We start from the raw sequence: 20,453 nt of genomic DNA on the forward strand, positions 1-20,453 counted from the left end.
TGGCGAGGTGGCTGTCTCTGGTGGGATGGAGACCAACAGCCCTCATACCCCTCAGCAGAGATCTCAGCTGCGGGCTGAAGTGAGGCTGGAGGGGGGCAGGATGCCGTCGTGCTGTGCACATCAGCTTTGCTGCAGTTTCAGAGTTCAGGGTCGCTAGAGGCAAAAGTCGCTGTTCCTCGTCCCTTTCCGTGCCTCAGAGGGTCACCGCCGTGTTGGTTTGTGGTTTCCAGGGGACCCCTGCAGGAGAACTGGAAGACTGCAGAGGTTTGGTGAAACGGCCGCTGCCTGGAGCAGCCCGGAAGAACCTCACACGGGATATCAAATGGTTTTCCAGGGATCCCAGACGTAAATGCAAGGCAGAGTCAAGCAGTAATGCAGTATCTAAAGAATGGAGAATTACGAGGAAGGGAACTGGAGGCAGAAGACACTTGTCTGCAAATTCAGGCTCTTTGCACGGCCTGGGTTATATGAACAGTTATGTTCTTTCTCAAAGAGAAGGTATTGGGTGAGAAGAGGCATGTAGGAGAGTCATGGGGGTAAGTGAAAGGACATCTGTATTACTCAAAATAATTAGACAACATCCGGAAGCCTGAAAAATTAAAGTGAATGTAATAGACGTGGAGTTATAAATTGTGTGGAAAAGACCAGAGAATGATTATTCTCTGCTTGTATTCACATACAAGCTAGGAAACACCATGGAATTACTGATTTGGGGATTTAAAAACGCGCTCAATGGGGTTTTCCTCCCCTGACAGAGCCTGGTTAAACTGGGGAACTCACTGCTGCAGGGTGTTGTGGAGGCCAAAGCTAATAAATGAGTTCGAAGAAGCAATGAATGGTTTGTGGGGAAGCTGCTTACACTTCCAAGAGTTACTCTGAAGAGACACTTAAAACATACTGATCATCTCACTCCTGACACCGTGGCTGCAAGAAAGATCAGGTACCAGCCTTTAGTTTGTATGTGAAGGAAACTGAAGTTCAGAATGGCAAGTAGATTACTTGGGTGCCCTCCCTCGATCAGGGCTGCTGAGAAGAATCTGGCCAACATTTTTTTTTTCTAAGGTCGCCAGAAAGCAGGGTTTTGATTCTGGCTCTAGGTACACACACGTGCATATTTGTTTCACTGCCGGTCTGGTTCTTTGGTGAATACTCCTGAAGAGTAAGGCAGCTTTTGGAAGCTAATCCCACTGGAAGGGAAGCTTTGGGTACTGATGGCAATGTCTGTATAGTCTGAATGTTTTGTGCTTTCCCAGATTTGTATCTGTGTGTGAACTCTAATGTGATGTTGATATTTTCACAAAAAATAGACTGGAGGTTGTCTCAGACTCCTGGAACTAATTTTCCTGCACTATCAGTTACCTCGAGGACATTCCTCACCAGTGGTTAACCCATCCTTAAAAGACTGGAGTCTCCTCATGATACCCATTGCAGAGCACGTGTTCCTTTTCTGTTAAATTTCCTTTACATCTAATGCACATCCTCCTTTTGCCCCAGACCAGCAGTGTATGAACTTATTTTCCCGACAGCCTGAAAAAGCAAAGGTGTAAGTATTGATCATGGTCGTGTGTGCTGCCCACACTGCAGGAGCCGCGCTGCTGTTCCAGGTCTACTATGAAATGTATACTACAAAAGTAAATTATTAAGGGAGTTTACTATCCATTAAGTCAGACACAGCAAGATACCTACTACAGCCCAGCATGTCCTTTTATTACAGATTTTATTTTTAACAGAAAAAGGAGTTACGTTGCTTTGAAACACTGATCATTTATAAAGCAAATGGTGGTGAAGTCACCTTTGGTTGATCTGGCTTGAAAGGCTGGCAGCTACTGTTCGGAAGAGTTGTTTGGGCATGAAGGACAGGTAAGAATTTTCCATAATGAACTGGTTTCGTGTCAGAGCATTCAGGGTTTCTTCATAAAACTGTATAGGTGGGGGACGAGGTAATCTTTGTAGTGGCCGTCTATGAAACCTTTCCCGCTGTTGTGCACAAACCAGCACTGCACGTCAGTCCCGAGCACGCGGTCCGTCCTGTAGTCCTTCTGCAGTCCCCTGGGAGGAAGTGGCCACCCAAAATGAAAGTCACATGACAAGTACGCAAGAAGACATCGATAATCCTGCTCACTCATGGCACCGGTTTTTGCCATAGTGGTGAGATGTGGAAGCAACGACAAAATGCAATGAATTTTGCCATCCTATGACCTCGTGGGCCCTTTTGTGGGGGTCCCAGGCACTTTTTCGTGGCCTGTCTAAGGTCAGATGCTGGGCAGCTATAAGGGCAGAGCAGCTGGTGCACAAATACGAAAGAGCTCAACTTGTCCCCTGTGTTTTGCCAACTGCTAAAACCAGATTATTAGCAGAGGGAAAACAGAAGGATTTTTTTCCCCCCAAGATAAGCCTGCAATCATTGATGTCGTTAAAAAGAAGTCAGAGTTAGAAAAAGAGAGCGATAAAGCACATTATTCCTACCTGGTAACAGTGAGCTTGTTGCCTTTGACTTCCATGGTGGCTTGTGGTTTCTCTGGAGCTTGCCCAGGTCTTTGGTGGTGGATATACACTTCTGGTTCAGACATAAACTGACCTGATCAAAGAGGAGGTTTAAAGCATCCTAACCTTTGAGGCGCTCATGTAGGCTGCTGCCGGGCACTCTTGGAAAATCAAACTAGCTGCAGCAGGCAAACCACTCCTGCGTGGACCACAGGGCACTGTGTCTCCAGTGCTATCAGATCACTCACACTGGGAAGTAAAAAGCTCTGCTTTTGAGCCAGCAAACTGGTGCTAAAAAAGCAGCCTGGAGTTGTGAGGCATATTTGGGAAAACAACCTCTGCTGCTCAAGATTCCCACATCTTAAAAGGAACCTTGGGTGGGTCCAGGGCTCGGAGGGCTGTTTTTCCCTGTGAACTGAGCCCTTGCTTTTGTTTTATACCATTGCCAGAAAAGGGCTGCCATTCAGGGGAGAGCTGAATTACAAATGCTAGCACAGATACCTTCACAGAAAGAAGGTTTGAGGGGTTTCAGTATTTTTGTTTTCATCCTGCAGCAGATGAGCCAGGCCGGCAAAGCCCTGTCACAGCGTCACCAAGTCTAGGCAGGCCTGTTTTGAAAACACCCTCCCCAGCTGGGAGGAGGAATAATTGGATGTTGTACAATGTCCTCGGAGCTTCCAGGCCATTACAGGACTCTCCCCCATTTTCTATCTGATTAATTTTCACACCTTCCGCATCAGGACACAAATACCAACCAATTCACTCAAAGATCTAGCAAAACCCCTTCCCAGGGCCACGCCATCCCCACCGCCTGGCCCGCAGCCCTTACCTATGAGCCCATGGGCTGCAGGAGAGAACTGGTTTTCAGGGGGAATGTAGATTCCCAGGAAGTCAACATTTACTGGATGGTTCTTCCACACACGGTGCAGTAAAACCATGAAGGACATCTCCTTGCCCACAGTGATAGTAACGTTGTTTTCTTTCTTCATGGATACGAGAAGCCTAGCAGAGATGAACCAAAGGAAGGGCTCAGTTTCACCACCCACACATAAGCTCTCAGGCCTCTTGAGATGCTCCCTGCATCCAGAACACCTGCACAGGGCTGGCAGATATGACAGGGGATCCACCAGAAACCCACAGCCTTGGGAGTGGTACCCAGAGTCTGGCAGGACAGTGCCAAATCAGACAGACATTTCACACCCGTGTTCAGGCAGCCAAATCTTGCCCTACACATTTCAGCTCTTGCTAAAATGAATGGAGATTTTGGAAGTGACACCATTGCCTAAACAGGTGTCTAGTGCTGTGGGGTGCCCAACGTGGCTGCTAGCTGTTAATCCGCAGGTGAAGGTCTCCTGGATGTTAGAAGTTATGTTTCCCATCATGTTCAGAAACCCTGAAGGTATCTCAAACAATGTTAGGTGCTTGTGTTTAGGCAACTGAATCCTGGTCTTAGCTAATGCAGTCAGCAGTAGGGAGAGCAATTCAGCTCTTTCTACTTGTGTCTGGTCAGCTGAATCGCTCTGTTGGCCCTGCTGCCTCATTTCATTACCTATAACGAGAGCTCAGACACTGAGATAAGGTGCCCGTATGCAGGCACCCCGTGACCTGGATCCCACCCATAGCTGGGTCAGTCCTGTGCTGTGTTGCAAACCATTTCCATAGGGCAAACAACAAATGCTCAGCAACTTACTGTTTCCGGATGATGTGCCCTGTGTCAGACCAGGTCAGCGTGATGCCGTAAGATCCATCTTTCAGTGTTATTGTTTCTGTGGTGATCTCCACTTTCAGACCTTTGGCCTTGAAATAAAAACCAATTTTGCCAAAGTATGTGTTGAGTTTCTTATTCTCTGTTTTCTTGGCCCCAATGAGCTGGCCATTGACCACAACTCCTGCGAATAGCAGAGAAGCACATGTTGCCTGAATGGATCACCACCTAGAGACTTGGAGTTCTGTTCTCAGCAGGGAGCACAATGGGATCAGCACAAACAGGAACCCCTCTGCTCCCCCTTGTTTTCCTCATCTTGCCAACCAAGAGAAGAAAATAATTTATTAAATCACCTCCTGATGTTGCTGTTTGCCTCCTAGCATATTAATCTGGTGGGAACTGATGTTAGGTCTTGCTGATAGTATGAGGTGATTCAGAAGCCATTCAGTCCCTTGCCGCCTGTGAAAAGCATGGGGCAAATGGGCAGTGGCAGAATGGTACCACATTTCCAGCCCAGATTAACCTGCCTCCAAATGCCCATCGCTTATCACATATATTCCAGAAGATAAGAAATGCTGATAGGTAAAGCCCTCTGAGAAGAACAGGCTGATCCCCTTTGATGCCTTTGGGACTACAGTTACACACAGCCCGCCACCAGGTGTGCCTCCAATTGTGTTTCTCTTTGTACCTATCTTCCACTTTCTTTTTCAAGTTCAAAACCTATCATGGACATTTCCTCACCTATCTTGGCTCCTTTCCCAGTGCTGGCCCATCCTCACAGTTGTCCTGGTTTCAGCTGGGATAGAGTTAATTTTCTTCTTAGCAGCTAGTACAGTGCTGTGTTTTGGCTCTCATGTGAGAACAATGCTGACAGCACACTGATGTTAATTGTTGCTGGGTGATGTTTATACTAAATCAAGGACTTTTCAGTTCCTTGGGCCCTGCCAGCCAGAGGGCTGGAGGGGCACAGAAAATGGGAGGGGACACAGCCAGGACAGGTGACCCAAGCTAGCCAAAGAGGCATTCCATACCATATGACACCATGCTGAGTCTATAAACTGGGGGAAGAACAAGGAAGGTGGGGACATCTGGCATTATAGCGTTTGTCTTCCTGAGTAACCCTTACATGTGCTGCAGCCCGGCTGTCCTGGGTTTGGCTGAACACCTGCCTGCCCATGGGAAGTGGTGAATGAATTCCTTGCTTTGCTTTGCTTGTGTGTGTGGCTTTTGCTTTACCTATTACATTGTTTTTATTTCAACCCTTGAGTTTTACATTTCTTTCCAATCGTCCTCCCATCCCTCTGGGTGAGGGGGAGTGAGCAAGCAGCTGGGTGGTGCTTGGTTGCCAGCCAGGGGTAAACCACGACAACAGTGAAAAAGGTTTTCCTAATAGCTCACTCCTGCTCTGAATTTCACCTGTTGTAACTTATCTCTGTTGCCTCTTGTCCTTTAGCTACGCATCTTGGAGATGTGTCAGGCTCCATCTTTACCTTCCAATTATTGCTTCTTACAACTGCCTGAAAGGAGGTTGTAGTGAGGTGGGGGTCGGTCTCTTCTCCCAAGTAACAAAGGACAGGACAAGAGGAAACAGCCTCAAGTTGCTCCAGGGGAGGTTTAGTCTGGCTATGAGGAAAACTTTCTTCACGGAAAGGGTGGTCAAGCATTGGAACAGGCTGCCCAGGGAGGTGGTGGAGTCACCATGCCTAGAGGTGTTTACAGGATGTGTGGATGTGATGCTTAGGGACATGGTTTAGCAGTGGACTCGGCAATGCCAGGTTAATGGTTTGACTCAATGACCTTAAAGGTCTTTTCTGACCTAAATGATTCTGTGATTCTATGATTAGGTGGTTGTAGCAGCAACAGGATTAACCATGGGTCTTTTTTTCTTAAGATTGACCGAACCCAGCTGTTTCAGCCTCTTCCTCTATGTCCTGTGCTCAGCCCCATAGTCATCTTGGTGGCCACCACTGAGTTTGATCCAGTTTGTCAACATCTTTCTTGTACTGGCAAGCCTCAAACTGGAGACAATACTCCAGATCTGGAAGGGAATAACTACTCAATAACTCAAACTGCTGGCCACAGTCATGTTAGCACACAGTCCTCCCTGTAGACATTTCCTCTGCTCCCTCTGAACACCTTTCAGACCGGAGAGAAGAAAAGTGCTGTAAAATAAACCAAGTTTTATTCCCTTACCAGTACCAGGATCGGAAACCAAGCTTAGGATCTTCCCAGGCTCTGAGTTGATATTGAAACAGATGTTCCTTTGGCTCTTGGGCAGGTGTATGATGAAATGTGGATCATTGTCAACTGAAACACAGAAAAGCAACAAGTGTGAGAAGCAGGCCAGTTCTTGCCCAGGAGGTAAGGGACACAAAACCTGAAACACCTTTCTCAGAGGATTTTGAAGGACTTTTTGGGACTCCTCAGAGTAGGACAAGAGTCCTTTCCACCCTTGCAGTAGCCAAGGAAGTTCTTAGATGCTCCTCGCAAAAGCCCCTCAGACACTTTCTCCTCATATATTTCCCCTGTTTAAGGAATGGACATGACATTATTGGATTGAGGACAGCATCAAGTGCAGTGAACTACTGGTTTAACTGGTCAGCTGCACACTAGGGTGCCATAGGCTCAACCTGAAGTTCTAGGAGATGAGCTTTATTTCTTCATGATGGAAGTAAGCCTCCAGGTGAGACCAAGGACCCATGTGGACACCAGACAGACAGGGACACACCTTTGAGGCCTAGATCCTGGAAAGGATCTAAGGCACGGAAAGCAGAATTTGGGTGACAACTGTTCAAAACTAATATCCAAACCCCCTCATGCCCAGCTGTTGTCTATTTCTAGAAGTGACACACTCCTAGAACATCATTCTCTCAAACTAAGAAGATCTCAGACGTGTTTTGAGTCCATCCACCATACTGATGTTGGCTAAAGATGCATCTTGCCTACCACCTCCCCTGAGGACTACAATCCAGGACTTGTTCTCACAGTGTGTTTAACACCCTGGTGGGACTCTCCCCCGCCCCCCCCCCCCCTGCCCCCGAAAGTCATATGTTCTTTAAAAATTGCCTCCAGTGAGACAAACACCTGCAGCTATCACTGAAGGCAGCTGCCTCCAGTCTTGTCTTGAAGTGCAAAGCACTGCCCAGCTCTTGCTGGTTTGGTGGTGGTTGGCGTCTCCCTGTCAACATGCAGAGTCATACTTGTACTTAGTGTTGCCTATGGGGATAGCCAGGCCAGCTTCCATTCATTCACTGGTGTTCCTCATCTTTTGGAAATATTTAGCTCTTCCTGTGTGCTAGGCAAATCCTAGACCCTGACCAGGAATGTCTTCACAGGAAACGGTGGGGTAGGTAGGTACCCTCCAAGGGGTGAAGGTGCATTTGAATGTTTTGAATCTTTTGAATACATTTGGTCTCTTGCATATAGCCCTCAATCATTTTTCCTGATTCTCACCAACTGCTTGATCTTCCCCAACTTGATGACAAAGCCTGTTCTGATCAACATTTCCAGGAAGAAAAAGAATTTTCTGTGTAAAATAAATGTATAAGTTGGACAGGTAACTTTGCCTTGCTCACCTTCTTTCCCAAGCAGTTTCTTGACTATCCAAAGTCTTAGGTTAACCCTTGAGCTATGCTGAGAAGCAGTAGGGTAGCTCTTTGTTTGAAAGCTGTGTAAATACACTCATCTGCACACAGGCACACCCCCGGAGTTACTGTAGCTATACTGCTTTTATAGGCAATGGTTCTCACAGCTGGTTTGTTTAAGTAGGCACTGAACTCTGGCAAAGGCCCAAGAATTAAGAGGATCCATCAGTCATTAGCGCATTCAGAGTTTTTTATCTACCACAGGACATTAATCTGTCATTTATAATGGCAGTAACCTGACATTAGCTTTGCTACTGTGGAGAAGCTGAATGCAAGCTTAGGGAACAGCCTCAGGGAAGCGTGCAGCAGAAGGTGGGGTCACTGGGATCCTATTAGGATCTAAACTAGTCTCGTGCTTGTAAGGTAGAGGATATTTTTACACATTCATCCATTCAAAGTCAAAACAATGCAGTATTTTATGAAGGAAAGCTTGACCTTTGGGTGCTAGATGGATTTGCAAAAACTGAACCTAGGTGTCTGTGATTTGAGATGTACGTGATTGTGTCCTGCTCAGACCTTTGACAGAGACTGTGCTGAGGACCTTTCACACTGGTGTTCTCTGCAACAGCAGTGAAGTAGCTTCATCAGCTAGTCACAGCAATTGATTTATTCTCTTGTGGATTAGCCCCTAAATGAAGATGCATCTTTTACGACAATTCAGAAAACTCAACAAGAAAAATAAGGACAACTGAAAGACCACCACCATTAGCATCTTGTCACAGAAGCTGAAAATGCCAATGTGCCCAATAACTTGGCTTGAATCACCTTTGTTTATTAAGTGAGGAGTGTTGCTGTCTGGTGTTTCTTTGCAGAGAAATACTGCAGCTTTTACCTCTGTTTATGCTCAGAGAGGACACAGGAGGACTCCTTTGCTCCGGCATGAAGCTGACTGGTACAGCTGTGACATTGGCCCAGGCTGGGATACCTTTGTTATTATTAGGTGCATTTGGAGTTAATCCTAGAGTACCTGTTAAATGACAGTCATAATTGTTTTTTTGTTAGTGCTGACATATTTAATGGTGCAACTTTTCAAGTAATGCAGTAGATCAGAACCTGATTTTGCTATATCAATGTAAAGCAGATGCAACACTGTTTGTAACAGACAGATTTTTATAATGAAGTTAGGATGTATTTACTCCATATGGAGTATGGAATATGGAGAGGAATATGACAGGTGAAGTAACCATAAAATGGAGCCTGACTTTTTAACTCCTATTCATGTGAATGGGCCCTATTTTAGCAAAGCCCCCAATGCAAGGGCTTAAGTGTTTTGTCAAATAAAGAACTGAATTTTAAAAATTTAACATGTGGCAAAAGCCTTGTTGACTTGGGTCCCGAGTTTGAAGTGCCTGAGAAAAGGTAGGACTCTTCCTGCATGGCCTAGGATGACCCACATGAATAAAGGTTGCAAATAAGTGCAAGCATTTAATACAACATCCCTTAACATGTCTCCTTCTGCTAGAGGTCTCTCTGCCTTTGCCATGATAGAGTAGCAGAAAGTAACATGGGTTCTCTCTCTCCCACTTAGTTCATAAAGCAATATGATCTTATATGACCCATGAAATTTGGTTTGTTTTAATATGTTGGGCTGAAAATTACAAAAGCTGAAGCAGGACACATTCACATCTGCTGGCCCTGCTCTGAAGAGGAGTAAGGGGAAAAAGGAGCTGGGGGAGAACAGTAGGACAGAAGATTGCACAGCTAGATCTTCTAAATCTCTGTCAGCATCTTCTTTCTTGAACCCCTAATTGAAACCACAGGCTGTTTTTACTCAGGCAGTGTTATTACTATTAGCTCAGTTATGTGTGAAGTTGGTGCAGATAACACAGGAACTTAAAAACTGCACAGAGACTTCTGAGTTTCCAGGTCATATTAATTTCTCAGACCATTATGCGTGAAGAATCTCTCCCATGCTCAGTTCAGTTTTGCAGTAAGTTTGTAATGATAAAAGAGCGATTAATCAATCCTTTGAAAAGTGATTCCAGTGGAAGTGACGATCTCTGTCTAGGAACACAGATGGTGCAGCTCTGATGGGAGCAGTATAAGAAAAACCTGTTTCAGGTTACCCACTCCAAACCTTGTATATACAAACTTTTTGGTACAGCCCACATGTTGTGCAATCCTAAGCAGAGATTTACTTTGATATTATTTTTACAAACTCTGTCCTCTGCTAAGGTTCAAGAGTCATGTCCCACTGTCCCTGAAATCCATAGGTGCCTTGACCCCAATTTCAGTGCTGTTAAGTTTTGGCTATGCCATCAAACACAAAGTCACGAGAACATATATTAAAATAATTTAAATCCTCTACATCATCTAAATCAAGATAATTATGGTCTGAATTAGCCAGCTGGTGCCATGTATAATGAATTCATTACACATGAATGCAATATATGCTATTTCTGCACTGAACTGTTTGGCAGTTATGAGTTGTAGTATGTGGTATAAATAACAGCTATTTAATTTCTCTTTGGGTTGCAGCTGCAGACTTTAAAAATGAGAAGAAGAATAAATTAACCTAAAATTAACAACTGGCAGACATAAGGACCCTTTTCATTGAGCCAGCATCAGGACATTTTTAGAGTTATCCAGGAGCATGAGAACTGAGCATGCAGGACATGTGCTTGGAGTTTCAGCAAAGTCACAGTCACTTCCGGTGTGAAATGCCAGATAGATGATGTCTGTTGGTGTAATGTAGTCTGCTTTTTTTCCTTCACAACCAATTGTAAACTCTCCCTTTTATTAATAGGTTTTAAATCACCAGACTCAGTTGTTCAAGGAGTTGATCTTTTACTTTCAGTGCTTCCATTGCATTGCACTGGCAGTGTTTTCCTGACAGCAACAGTTGTGCTTTTTCAAATCACTGACTGGTAAGGGCACAAAATAGCTGCTGTCAAGTTTCATTCGAAGCACATGGCTGAGCAGGGATGACTTTGGATATGCTAGACACCCACAGATGTGAACAGCTATTGCTTTGAGACTGACTCTACCAAACAATGCCAGAACAAGCCAACCTCACCTCATTTGGTTGGACATAAGGTTGCTGTAACAGGGACCTTGGAACGCATATTGAAGTAATGGATTTAAATGTGGAAGTTTAATTAATGAAGGACTGTTGTTACAGTAATTCCAATTCCATGTGGGCTCAAGGCTGACTGATAACAATCTCAGGAAGCTTCCAAGGCTTAAAAGTGGTAATAAAATACAGTATAGTCAATACTACAGCTTCAAGTCAGGGAACTAGACATATCTCTCCCAGTAAGATGATGTTCAATCTGTGACATTGTAGGCTTACTGGAAACCTTGTCATTGCAATGTTGGCACATTCAGTCCCCACTGAAGCCAACGGCTCCAAAGAGCATTTGTTGTAACAGGATGCTCTCGAACTGGCTGAAGATTTGGTCAGCTTTTGCTGAAAATACAAGCTATCCTATAAACACAAACGTCTGGAGTGAACAATGAACACAGTTGTTCTTCAAGTACAAGAAGAACAAAGCCAAAACGAGAGGTAGAGTAACAGACAGACTGAGACACTGACCTGGGCAGCAGCCCCTTCTGGGGTCTTTGGGCTGGTCTGCTAGCATTATCTCATCTTTTTCAGCATTCTCTATCAGCATGGCTGTGAAGGGGGTAACAATATGATGGTCAAGGGACATCTGTAGGATGGATTTGGTGATGTTCCTCTTCAAAGCAGCAGTGGGGGCTGTGTTTCTGGGTGGAAAATGAAACAAGTGTCATGGTTAGCAGCTCTACAGGGCAGCTGCCATGACAATTGGTCCACAGGGTGGTCATAGAGCCAAGCTGGCAGGTGTTGCAAGAAGGAAAGTCTGAAGGCCTGTGTGAATGCATACTCCATAAGAAGAATATTTTTGGCTTCTATGGGCTTTGGCCTGGACTCAAAGAAGCTCAGTCCATTTTCCAGTCTCAGGAGGAGACCTCTTTCTGCTTCAGAGGGGATTCACCCTGAACTACTCCATATCTTTTACTCAGGCTCTGAAAGGCAAATCTCCCATTCATTTCATCCGCTCAGCCTCACAGCCAGGTCTGTTTGACTCTTATCCCTCTAATTAACTGCTCCCAAACTCTATCCCCTGGTATCTGTGAATGCTAAAAATAGGAGGAATGTGGCTGAAGAGATCACCTACCTTTCAGAAGGTATCGCCTAGCCATTCAGAACCCTGAGGGCTGCCTCATGGCTGTGGTCTCATAGAGAAGCAGATTGCTCTCAAGATTCTCTTCCCTCTCATCACAGACCACGTTTCTCCTCACCTCTCTGCCAGCATCTGGTTGACAGTCAGATAGGCCCACAGCTTCCTAGTGAATTCGGGATCTGCATACTTGTCTTTCTTCATGAAACCATCTAGTTCTTCAACATCTCGCAGGGTTTCCATTACGAGCTCTGCGTTTGCCTATGCAATCAAGGAGAGAGAAAGATAACAAAGGGTGAGCCAGGAGAATGGAGTTGCTTTGAGTTCCCCTCTTAGCATGGCTGGCATTAAGAACCCACTCTGGCTCTGCCCATGGTCACTTCTAGATCAAAAAGTCCCAGCACCATTGGCCTGACTGCCATGGGTGTGGGAGCTGTAACAAGAGAATCTTCTACAGACACTTTTGTGACAGTGGATTAAAATAGGTAAAGGAGCTGTCAGCACTAGCCAAAGAGAGTGCTACCATGTGCCAAAACAGGAGGCTGTTAACAGAGCTCTGCTATCCTCCCTTCAGGCTTTTTCACATCCAATTCCTACTGAGCAACAGGAACCAAATTCTACTTTCTCACCCAGACCCTTGAGCTGCACTGTGTTTTGGTAGGGAAGAGTACTGAACATGCTTGATTTTTTCCAGCAACTGACAAATGGCAGCTCCTAAGCCCTGTAAGAGTGCAGATATTATGGTTCCTCCACAGAAAGAAGGATCTGGAGGTAGTATTCCCACCCTATCCCACTCTATCTAGAAGAGCATCCCTGAAAACGTGGGAAAGTCTCCTCACACATGCCGCAAGACAGGGCATAAAAGGACAGTGCTAGTGTAGATCCACCAGCTTGAATGCCCCCAAGAGTGGGAAGTTCAGCCATGAAAGGAGCTACCTTAGGAGATCTCCCCCTGCATCTTCACAAAGCCTGAAGGAGGACTCCATAGTCTTAGTCTGGTTTGCAACTGAATTTTGTATGGTACCTTATTAGAAGGAAGGTCCTCTGGCAGGATGCAGGTAGTGACTATTCATGGCTGTACCTGAAGATATTGTGAAACATTGTTGTACAACCCCCTCCATGAGTTACCCCACACTTCCATGTGGAACGCAAGCAGACAAAACACTGCTGGCAGTAACCTCAAGCAAGGAGACTGTACACATGAGTGAGCGAACCAGACCAAACCCCAGGAACAGGTATCCCAGGGACACCTTCACTCACTGCTGTTGCTGTGACGATGCTTTCCAAGTGTTGCAGGTTATCTGTGTCGACCTTCCCAGCCACTACTATCTCTGAGCCACCAAAGTAGTTGTGGAAGCTGCTCTGGGTGACGTCTGACACTGACTCCTGGGGGTAGTTGAACTGAATCTTCTTCAAAAGTGGGGTGGAGACCTGGTTGTAGAAATTCTGAGACAGAAGGAGACAGAGGACTGAGTTGTTTCTACCTGAAGCAACCCTCCCACATATGCCACTCTTACTGAAAGGACATCAGGTGACAAAACCTGGAGCCCTAATGGGCAAGTGGAGCTCCCTTTGTCCCAGAGAATTCTTTATACTTAGACCTCAGTATACTTGGGAGGGGATACAGCAAGAAGATCTGGTCTGGTCCAAGGCTTGTGGAAGTCAAAAGATGGTCAAAAGCCCATGGACTATGCTCTTCCTAGACCTAAAAGGCTTGAGCACAAGTGTGTCTGGGCCTGAATCTATTATCAGGTTGATCAGCTCTTGGCTACTGCGTAAGACACACAGCTGCTTCCCACCTAATTCTTGCAAAAAACTAGACCTCTCTCTCACTCTACCCTTTTCTGACCCTGTTATACCTGGCTGATGTGAACTGGAATGTGTGCACTGCTGGATTTAGCATATGGGACCAGAGAGGGAAAATGGGTACCCATACAGTGCTACGGACGGAGGCTGCCTCATGCTGGGGGCTGCACTCTCAGAGCTGCTGTTTGGCAGCGTACCATGTAGTGTGTCCTGGCACACCTGTGTGTGCCCTTACAGCTGTGTTGGGAAAGAAGCTGCATAGGTGATGAAACCAGTGAATAGAAACAGAAAAAGGATGTTTGTTCATCAGCAATTGCTGCTTACAGATTTGGAGCCAGAGCCTCCTAGAATTGACCTTTTTCTTACACTGGCAAAGTTTGGATTGTCATCTAGTATTTATATTTAGGCCTCTTGTTAGTGCTGAAGTGGCCTAACGTAAAATCCAGGCCTTAATTTTAGTTCAGAATTTTTTTTTTTATGGTTAGGACTGCTTTATAGGGTATTAACCCTAAATAGAACAATAAAGTATGTATTATAGATACCACAAAAATTGTAACTAGGAGCACCTAAGTTAATACATGACCTCTTGCAGGACTCTCCAGCAGAAGAAACAATGCTTTTTGTGACCTCCCCCCGTGAACCTACAGTAACTCTACTCTTGCTAGTGGAGTTACCCAGCTCCACAGCCGAGAACAGAACTAAAGGGTTTCAGAGGCAATGGACCAGAACCACACCTTCATTTGGGCAGAAGTCTCCTGATTTCCAAAAATCCTCTGGGCCATGCCACGGTTGTCAGTTGCAATCCTCTGCAGGAAATCATAATCTACGTCAAACCCAATCCCGAGGCAGAAGAGAGAGAATTCGTCCTTTATGCTCTGCTTCACGTTCTTCTGGATCGTTGTCAGCTTTAGCTCACCTTAGAGACACACAAAGGGTGATATCCATCTGAGCAGTGGAGGAAACCTCCATCAAGGTAAGCACATTCATGTTCTCTTAGTATCTCTGGTTCTGTCTTCATATAAGGGAAACCTAGACAACTCAGATTGTCTATGATTTCCATCTCAGAATGCCAGATCTCCATTTTGCAGTGCCTACAGGGACATTTGAGCTTCTCTTGGGTGGAGATTAACAAATTGTTTCCACTGAAGACTATTCCTTTGAACTGATGCATGTTCTTTGTACGTTCAGGGCTTTTGTTAACTTCCTGGGGAGTTTGTGATTGTAACACATCTGGATTTCTCCCAGAATTACTGCTTCAAGCTCTCTGTGGACTAAGACATCTCCATAAAGGTTTTACTTTTTTCCTTGTACTTAAAATGTTCCCTGCCACCACTGGGACTGATGTTTTTTTCAGACTTACTGTTAATGTCAGCCTCTTCTGGGATGACATCTTGCAGTAAGTGATTGATTTTGACCTGTACCAAAACCAACCCAAATTAATTTGATTTCTACTTTATTTTTCTGATTTTGATGTAACACTCTGGACTGCATAGATCTGTGCGGGCTAAGGTCATTGGAAGAGGAAATTTTTTCTATGATTGTTGTGATTACCTGTCCTCCCAGACTTGTGCATCTCTGTAATTGAAAGAAGCACATAACTTGCATAACCTAATCTGCTCACCTTTTGAAATCTTCTGTGCAAAAAAACCCACGGCACCTATAACACTTGGCAAACAAGAGCACAGGCATTGGAAGAAAGTGGAACAGAATTTTTTTAACTTACTGTCTACATGTTGCATGCTTTTCTCAGGCTAATCCTGCTGACCTTTCTTTTCACCTAAAGCAGGATCCTTACCTACTGTCGGGTCTCCATCAGACACCAATACAATCATGGAGACTGAGTTAGGGTCCAACATGCCTAAGTTTTGAGCTTCATTCAGGATGAACGTGGCTCGGAGGAGAGCTTCATTAATATTTGTGCCTGTCAAAGACACAATGAAGAAAACAAGTTTGATTCTTCTTGGGTCTCTTGTCAAATCCAGATCAGTTCTGTGATTCTAGTGGGATTAATCAGCATGAACAAGACCTGAGATGAAGGCAGCAAACCCCCTCCTCTGTGATGCTTACAGCAGACATGCTTGCAATCTGGTTCCCTTTTTCAACCCAGGCTGTCATCTTCATGTGGCCCCTCCATTCCCCCTCACTAATTCCAGTGGAACCATTTGTGGTGTTGGGAACTATTTGCTGTGGGAAGAAGCAGTGTGTTTGCAGGCAGATGACTGAATGAGAGCATGAAGAAACTTTCTTTTCTGGCATCAGCCTGTTCCTTGGGTATCCTGATTGGAAAAGAAGAGGTGTATGTTTACTGAGCCTATCTAGAGGTTTGGCTTGCTGCACAGAAGGAAGAGAATAAGAAATTAGTATGAGAGGAACAGGAACAGGAAGACTAAACAGTCAGAAAATAGGTATTTTCTTTGTCAAGAAAGAAAAAATACCAGCAGCTCCAGAGACAGGGTAATAAAATGCTGCATTGCAGACTGGTTTTGCTGGATTGGAGCAGGTGTTTCATCTTATCTGCCAATTCTTTTGGGGTAACAAAGTCAGGCTTATGAGGCACTCGTATATCCAGCATGGTTTCCTAGTCCCAGCACACTGATTACCTTGAACGAGTCTGTAAAGTCATGTTGATTCTACCTTACCTGTTGCTAGTGAAAGCTTCTGGAAATGAAGGTGCTACAGCACCAGAAGGCTCTGACATTGGGGAGAGCCTCTACACACTATCAGCATGCAAATAACTGAACAACTAAACCAGAACTGCACCTCAGAGAGCAATAGATTAAAATGATTGTGAGCCCCTCCTGTATAAATAGCTTAAACATTAACAAATGCAGTCTCCAAAGGGCTATAATACAGAAGAAGGCAACTGTCCTTGTTTATCAGACAGGGAACAAAGAATAAGGCACAAAAAGGATGGACAGTTTGCCCAGGGTAGCATTTAGTAGATCATAGAATCATAGAATCGTCGGGTCCAACCATTAACCTGGCACTGCCAAGTCCACTGCTAAACCACGTCCCTAAGCATCACATCTACACGTCTTTTAAATACCTCCAGGGATGGTGACTCCACCACCTCCCTGGGCAGCCTGTTCCAATGCTTGACAACCCCTTCCATGAAGAAAGTTTTCCTCATATCCAGACTAAACGTCCCCTGGCGCAACTTGAGGCCGTTTCCTCTCATGTTATTGCTTGTTACTTGGGAGCGGAGACCGACCCCCACATTGCTGCAGCCTCCTCTCAGGCAGCTGTAGAGAGTGACAAGGTCTCCCCTGAGCATCCTTTTCTCCAGGCTGACCCCCCTCCCTGAGTTCTCTCAGCTGCTCCTCATAAGCCTTGTGCTCCAGACCCTTCCCCAGGGGTCCAACACTGAACATGGGATCCAAGGTGCAGCCCCACCTGTGATGGGCACTGCCCCGGTCCTGCCGGCCACAGCCCTTCTGACAGCAGCCAGGGCGCTGCTGGCCCCCTTGGCCACCTGGGCACGCTGGGGGCTCCTGCCCAGCGGCTGTGCCCAGCCCCCCCGGCCCTTTCCCCCGGGCAGTTCCCAGCCCCCTGCCCCCAGCCCCGCTGCCCCTCACACACTTGGCCTCGGCCCCTCGGCCCGGCCTGCCCAGCCCCCTCAGAGCCCCCTGCCCCCGGCACATCGGCGCCCCCCGGCCGGGTGTCACCCGCAGGCGGGCTGAGGGCGCGCTCCATCCCCTCGCCCCGAGCGCCGTGCGGGTACCCGGCAGGGCTGGCCCCAGCCCTGGTCCCTGGGGAACGGCCCCTGTGCCCGGCCGCCAGCGGGATGTCACTCCGGTCCCCACCACGCGCTGGGCCCGGCCGTCCAGCAGCTTTTACCCAGGGAACAGCACGTCCACGCCAGGAGCAGCCGGCTTCTCCAGGAGAGCGCTGGGGGAACGGTCTCACAGGCTCCGCTAAGGTCGGGGGAGCAGCACCCACAGCCTTTCCCCCATCCCGTGCGCGGGTCACCCGGGCACGGAAGGAGACCCGGTTCGCCCAGCAGGACCCACCTTGCACAGCCCCGCGCTGGCTGGGCCCCATCCCCCGGCTGTCCTGCCCGTGCCACGTGCCGGCGCTCAGGCCGACCGGCTCCATCACCTTCCCCGGCACCGGGGTCGGGCTGCCGGGCCCCTGGTTCCCGGGATCCTCCCTGCGGCCCTTCCTGCAGACGGGTGTCACACTGGGTGACCTCCAGTCAGCGGGGCCCGCCCCGGTCAGCCGGGGCTGCTGGTAAGTGATGGGCAGTGGCTCGGTGAGCGCTGCCGCCATCTCCCTCAGCACCCTTGGGTGGATCACATCCAGCCCCATAGACCTGCCCCTTCTTCCAAAGGTCATAAACTCTCCTTTTTCTCATGAGTTCCAGCCAAAGCTCTCTGTTCAGCCAGGCCGGTCCTCCCCACCAGTTCATCTTTCAGCACATGGGGACAGCCTGCTCTGTGCCTTTAAGATTGCCTTCTTGAAGAACGTCCAGCCTTCCTGGTCCCCTTGGCCCTTCAGGGCTGCCTCCCAAGGGACTCTGCCAGCCAGGCTCCTCAACAGGCCAAAGTCTGCCCTCGGGAAGCCCAGGGGAGCAGTTCTGCTGGCCCCCCTCCTTACTTCTCTGAGAATCAAAAACTATTATTTCATGATTACTACACCCAAAACAGCCTCCAGCCTTCACATCACCCACCAGCCCTTCTCTGTTCACAAACAACAGGTCCAGCAGGTGCCTCCCCTCACCAGTTCCCTCACCAGCTGTGTCAGGAAGGTCTCTTCCACGCATTCCAGGAACCTCCTGAGCTCTTTCCACTGTGTTGTATTTCCAGTGGACAATGGGTAAGCTGAAGTCCTCTATGAGAACAAGGACTAGCGATTGTGACACTTCTCCCAGCTGCTTATAGAATATTTTGTCTGCCTCTTCATCCTGGTTGGGTGGCCTATAACAGACTCCAAGCATGATCTCTGCCTTGTTGGCCTTCCCCCTGATTCTTACCCACAGACACTCAAGCCGGTTGTCACCATCGTTAGGCTCTACACCGTCAAAACCCTCCGTAACACACAGGGCTACCCCACCGCCTCGCCTTCCTTGTCCACCCCTTCTGAAGAGTTTACAGCCACCCACTGCAGCACTCCAGCTGTCCCAGTCATCCCACCGTGTTTTCATGATGGCAACTATGTCAGTTTCCCTGCTTTACAACGGCTTCCAGCTCCTGCTGCTCATTGCCCATGCTGTGTGCACTGGCATAGATGCACTTCAGCTGGGCTGTTGATCCTGCCACCTTTTTCGTGGGAAAATCCCTAATTTGTATGTGACCATTCTCAGGCACTTCTGTTGTTTCTAACACATCAATAACCCTTGTGTCTGCTACATGGATCTCCATCAATCATGGTGTAGTCTACAATTTACAGCCAGTGGAAACCCTGGAGATGGCCTGTTTATGATCTACTTTATAAAGGCATGAAATGGCCTTTGTCTTTCAAGGATATTTGGGATCTGTGAGGCTAGAGGTATAACCTATAGATTAAAGGCAGCTGTTCTATGGTATATGTTCTAGCTGTCATAGCTCACTCAGTAGAAGGAAATGCCATCCCATCCCCTAGCACAATAAACTGGAATCCTTCCTCTCCTTTGGCCCCAGGGCATGCTTTTCCCATCTTGGAAATCACACCTTTTGTTAGGAATACTCTACCAATATGAGGATTGTCTGAGGTACCCGTTACTGTGATATCTAACTTCCATGAGCACCTTGCAATCAAAACCTCATACCCCCATTGGGATGGATTGCCTGGATGTACTTCTTAGCATCTTCAACCTGCGCTGGTGTGGCTGAGACTAGATTATCTCTCCAGCATCGGACATTGTGGTTGAAGTCGATAAGGGAGAACTGATCAGCAGCACGGAGCTCACTCAATATTGCCTTCATGGCCTCGATGGTCTGAGAAGAAGAAATTTAAGAGAAGACGAGTTTATGCTTCCTGTTGCTGAAAGTATCTTCTTAACTTGTGATTACAGGCAAATAGATGCCTCCCATGAGTACGAGCATCAGCACTGGAATCTGAAATAGCACCTGCTATCCAAATCACTCTTCTTTTGCATTTCTTGCATAAAGTTGAACTTTTCTCCAATAGAAAAAATCCAATTATCAAGAGGAAACCCATGTGACAACCCATCCTTGCTTAGCTGCTGCTAACAGAGTGAGGTGAGAGAGAGCAGCAGTTTGTAAGACATTGTGTTTCAGGAAAGAGGAATTGCCCATATCAGCTCAGGAAACACATCTATGTGCAGTGCTGTCATTTCAGGCTGGGTAATATCTGTTTGAAAATGTGTGATTCAAACACACAAAATTAGCCTGTATCCCGGTTTTTGCAGCATTGATTTCCCCAATGAAGCAACGTGCCATGCCTTAGTATTGTGATCCAAAGCAAATTCAAATGTAACTAGATCATCTCCAACTAATGTCTTTCTAGCCAGTTCTTAAAAATCTTCAGTGACACATGATATACAATATCCTGAACTCCACTTTCAGCACTAAAAAGTTTTTTTTTTAATATCTAATATAAGTGTTTCCTGCTATAAATCCATCTGATTCCACCTTATTCTACCTTGGGTGGGCATGGATGTAATTCGATGAGTTTCCCTATTAGAACAATTGTTCACATATTTTTTGCATCTCCCTGCACCTCCTTCCC

The 20,453-nt window shown here is 46.7% G+C and overlaps 1 protein-coding gene across 2 annotated transcripts in view; it reads right to left on the minus strand.

The window, feature by feature from the left end:
- Positions 1-1,679: 1,679 nt before the first annotated feature.
- Positions 1,680-20,453, minus strand: part of ITIH2 (inter-alpha-trypsin inhibitor heavy chain 2) — a 31,243-nt gene continuing 12,469 nt past the window's right edge. For both annotated transcript variants that reach the window (XM_037388802.1, XM_037388803.1), the window contains 12 exons: positions 19,531-19,699; positions 15,580-15,705; positions 14,519-14,700; positions 13,239-13,424; positions 12,100-12,239; positions 11,369-11,541; positions 8,666-8,800; positions 6,383-6,496; positions 4,175-4,373; positions 3,314-3,486; positions 2,467-2,578; positions 1,680-2,049 (listed from right to left, as the gene is read on the minus strand). In XM_037388802.1, coding sequence (XP_037244699.1) covers positions 1,902-2,049; positions 2,467-2,578; positions 3,314-3,486; positions 4,175-4,373; positions 6,383-6,496; positions 8,666-8,800; positions 11,369-11,541; positions 12,100-12,239; positions 13,239-13,424; positions 14,519-14,700; positions 15,580-15,705; positions 19,531-19,699 — 1,857 coding nt within the window. In that variant the 3' untranslated portion in view covers positions 1,680-1,901. The remainder of the gene's footprint in view (positions 2,050-2,466; positions 2,579-3,313; positions 3,487-4,174; positions 4,374-6,382; positions 6,497-8,665; positions 8,801-11,368; positions 11,542-12,099; positions 12,240-13,238; positions 13,425-14,518; positions 14,701-15,579; positions 15,706-19,530; positions 19,700-20,453) is intronic.

This window comes from Falco rusticolus, chromosome 5 (assembly GCF_015220075.1).
Source record: "Falco rusticolus isolate bFalRus1 chromosome 5, bFalRus1.pri, whole genome shotgun sequence".
NCBI lineage: Eukaryota > Metazoa > Chordata > Aves > Falconiformes > Falconidae > Falco > Falco rusticolus.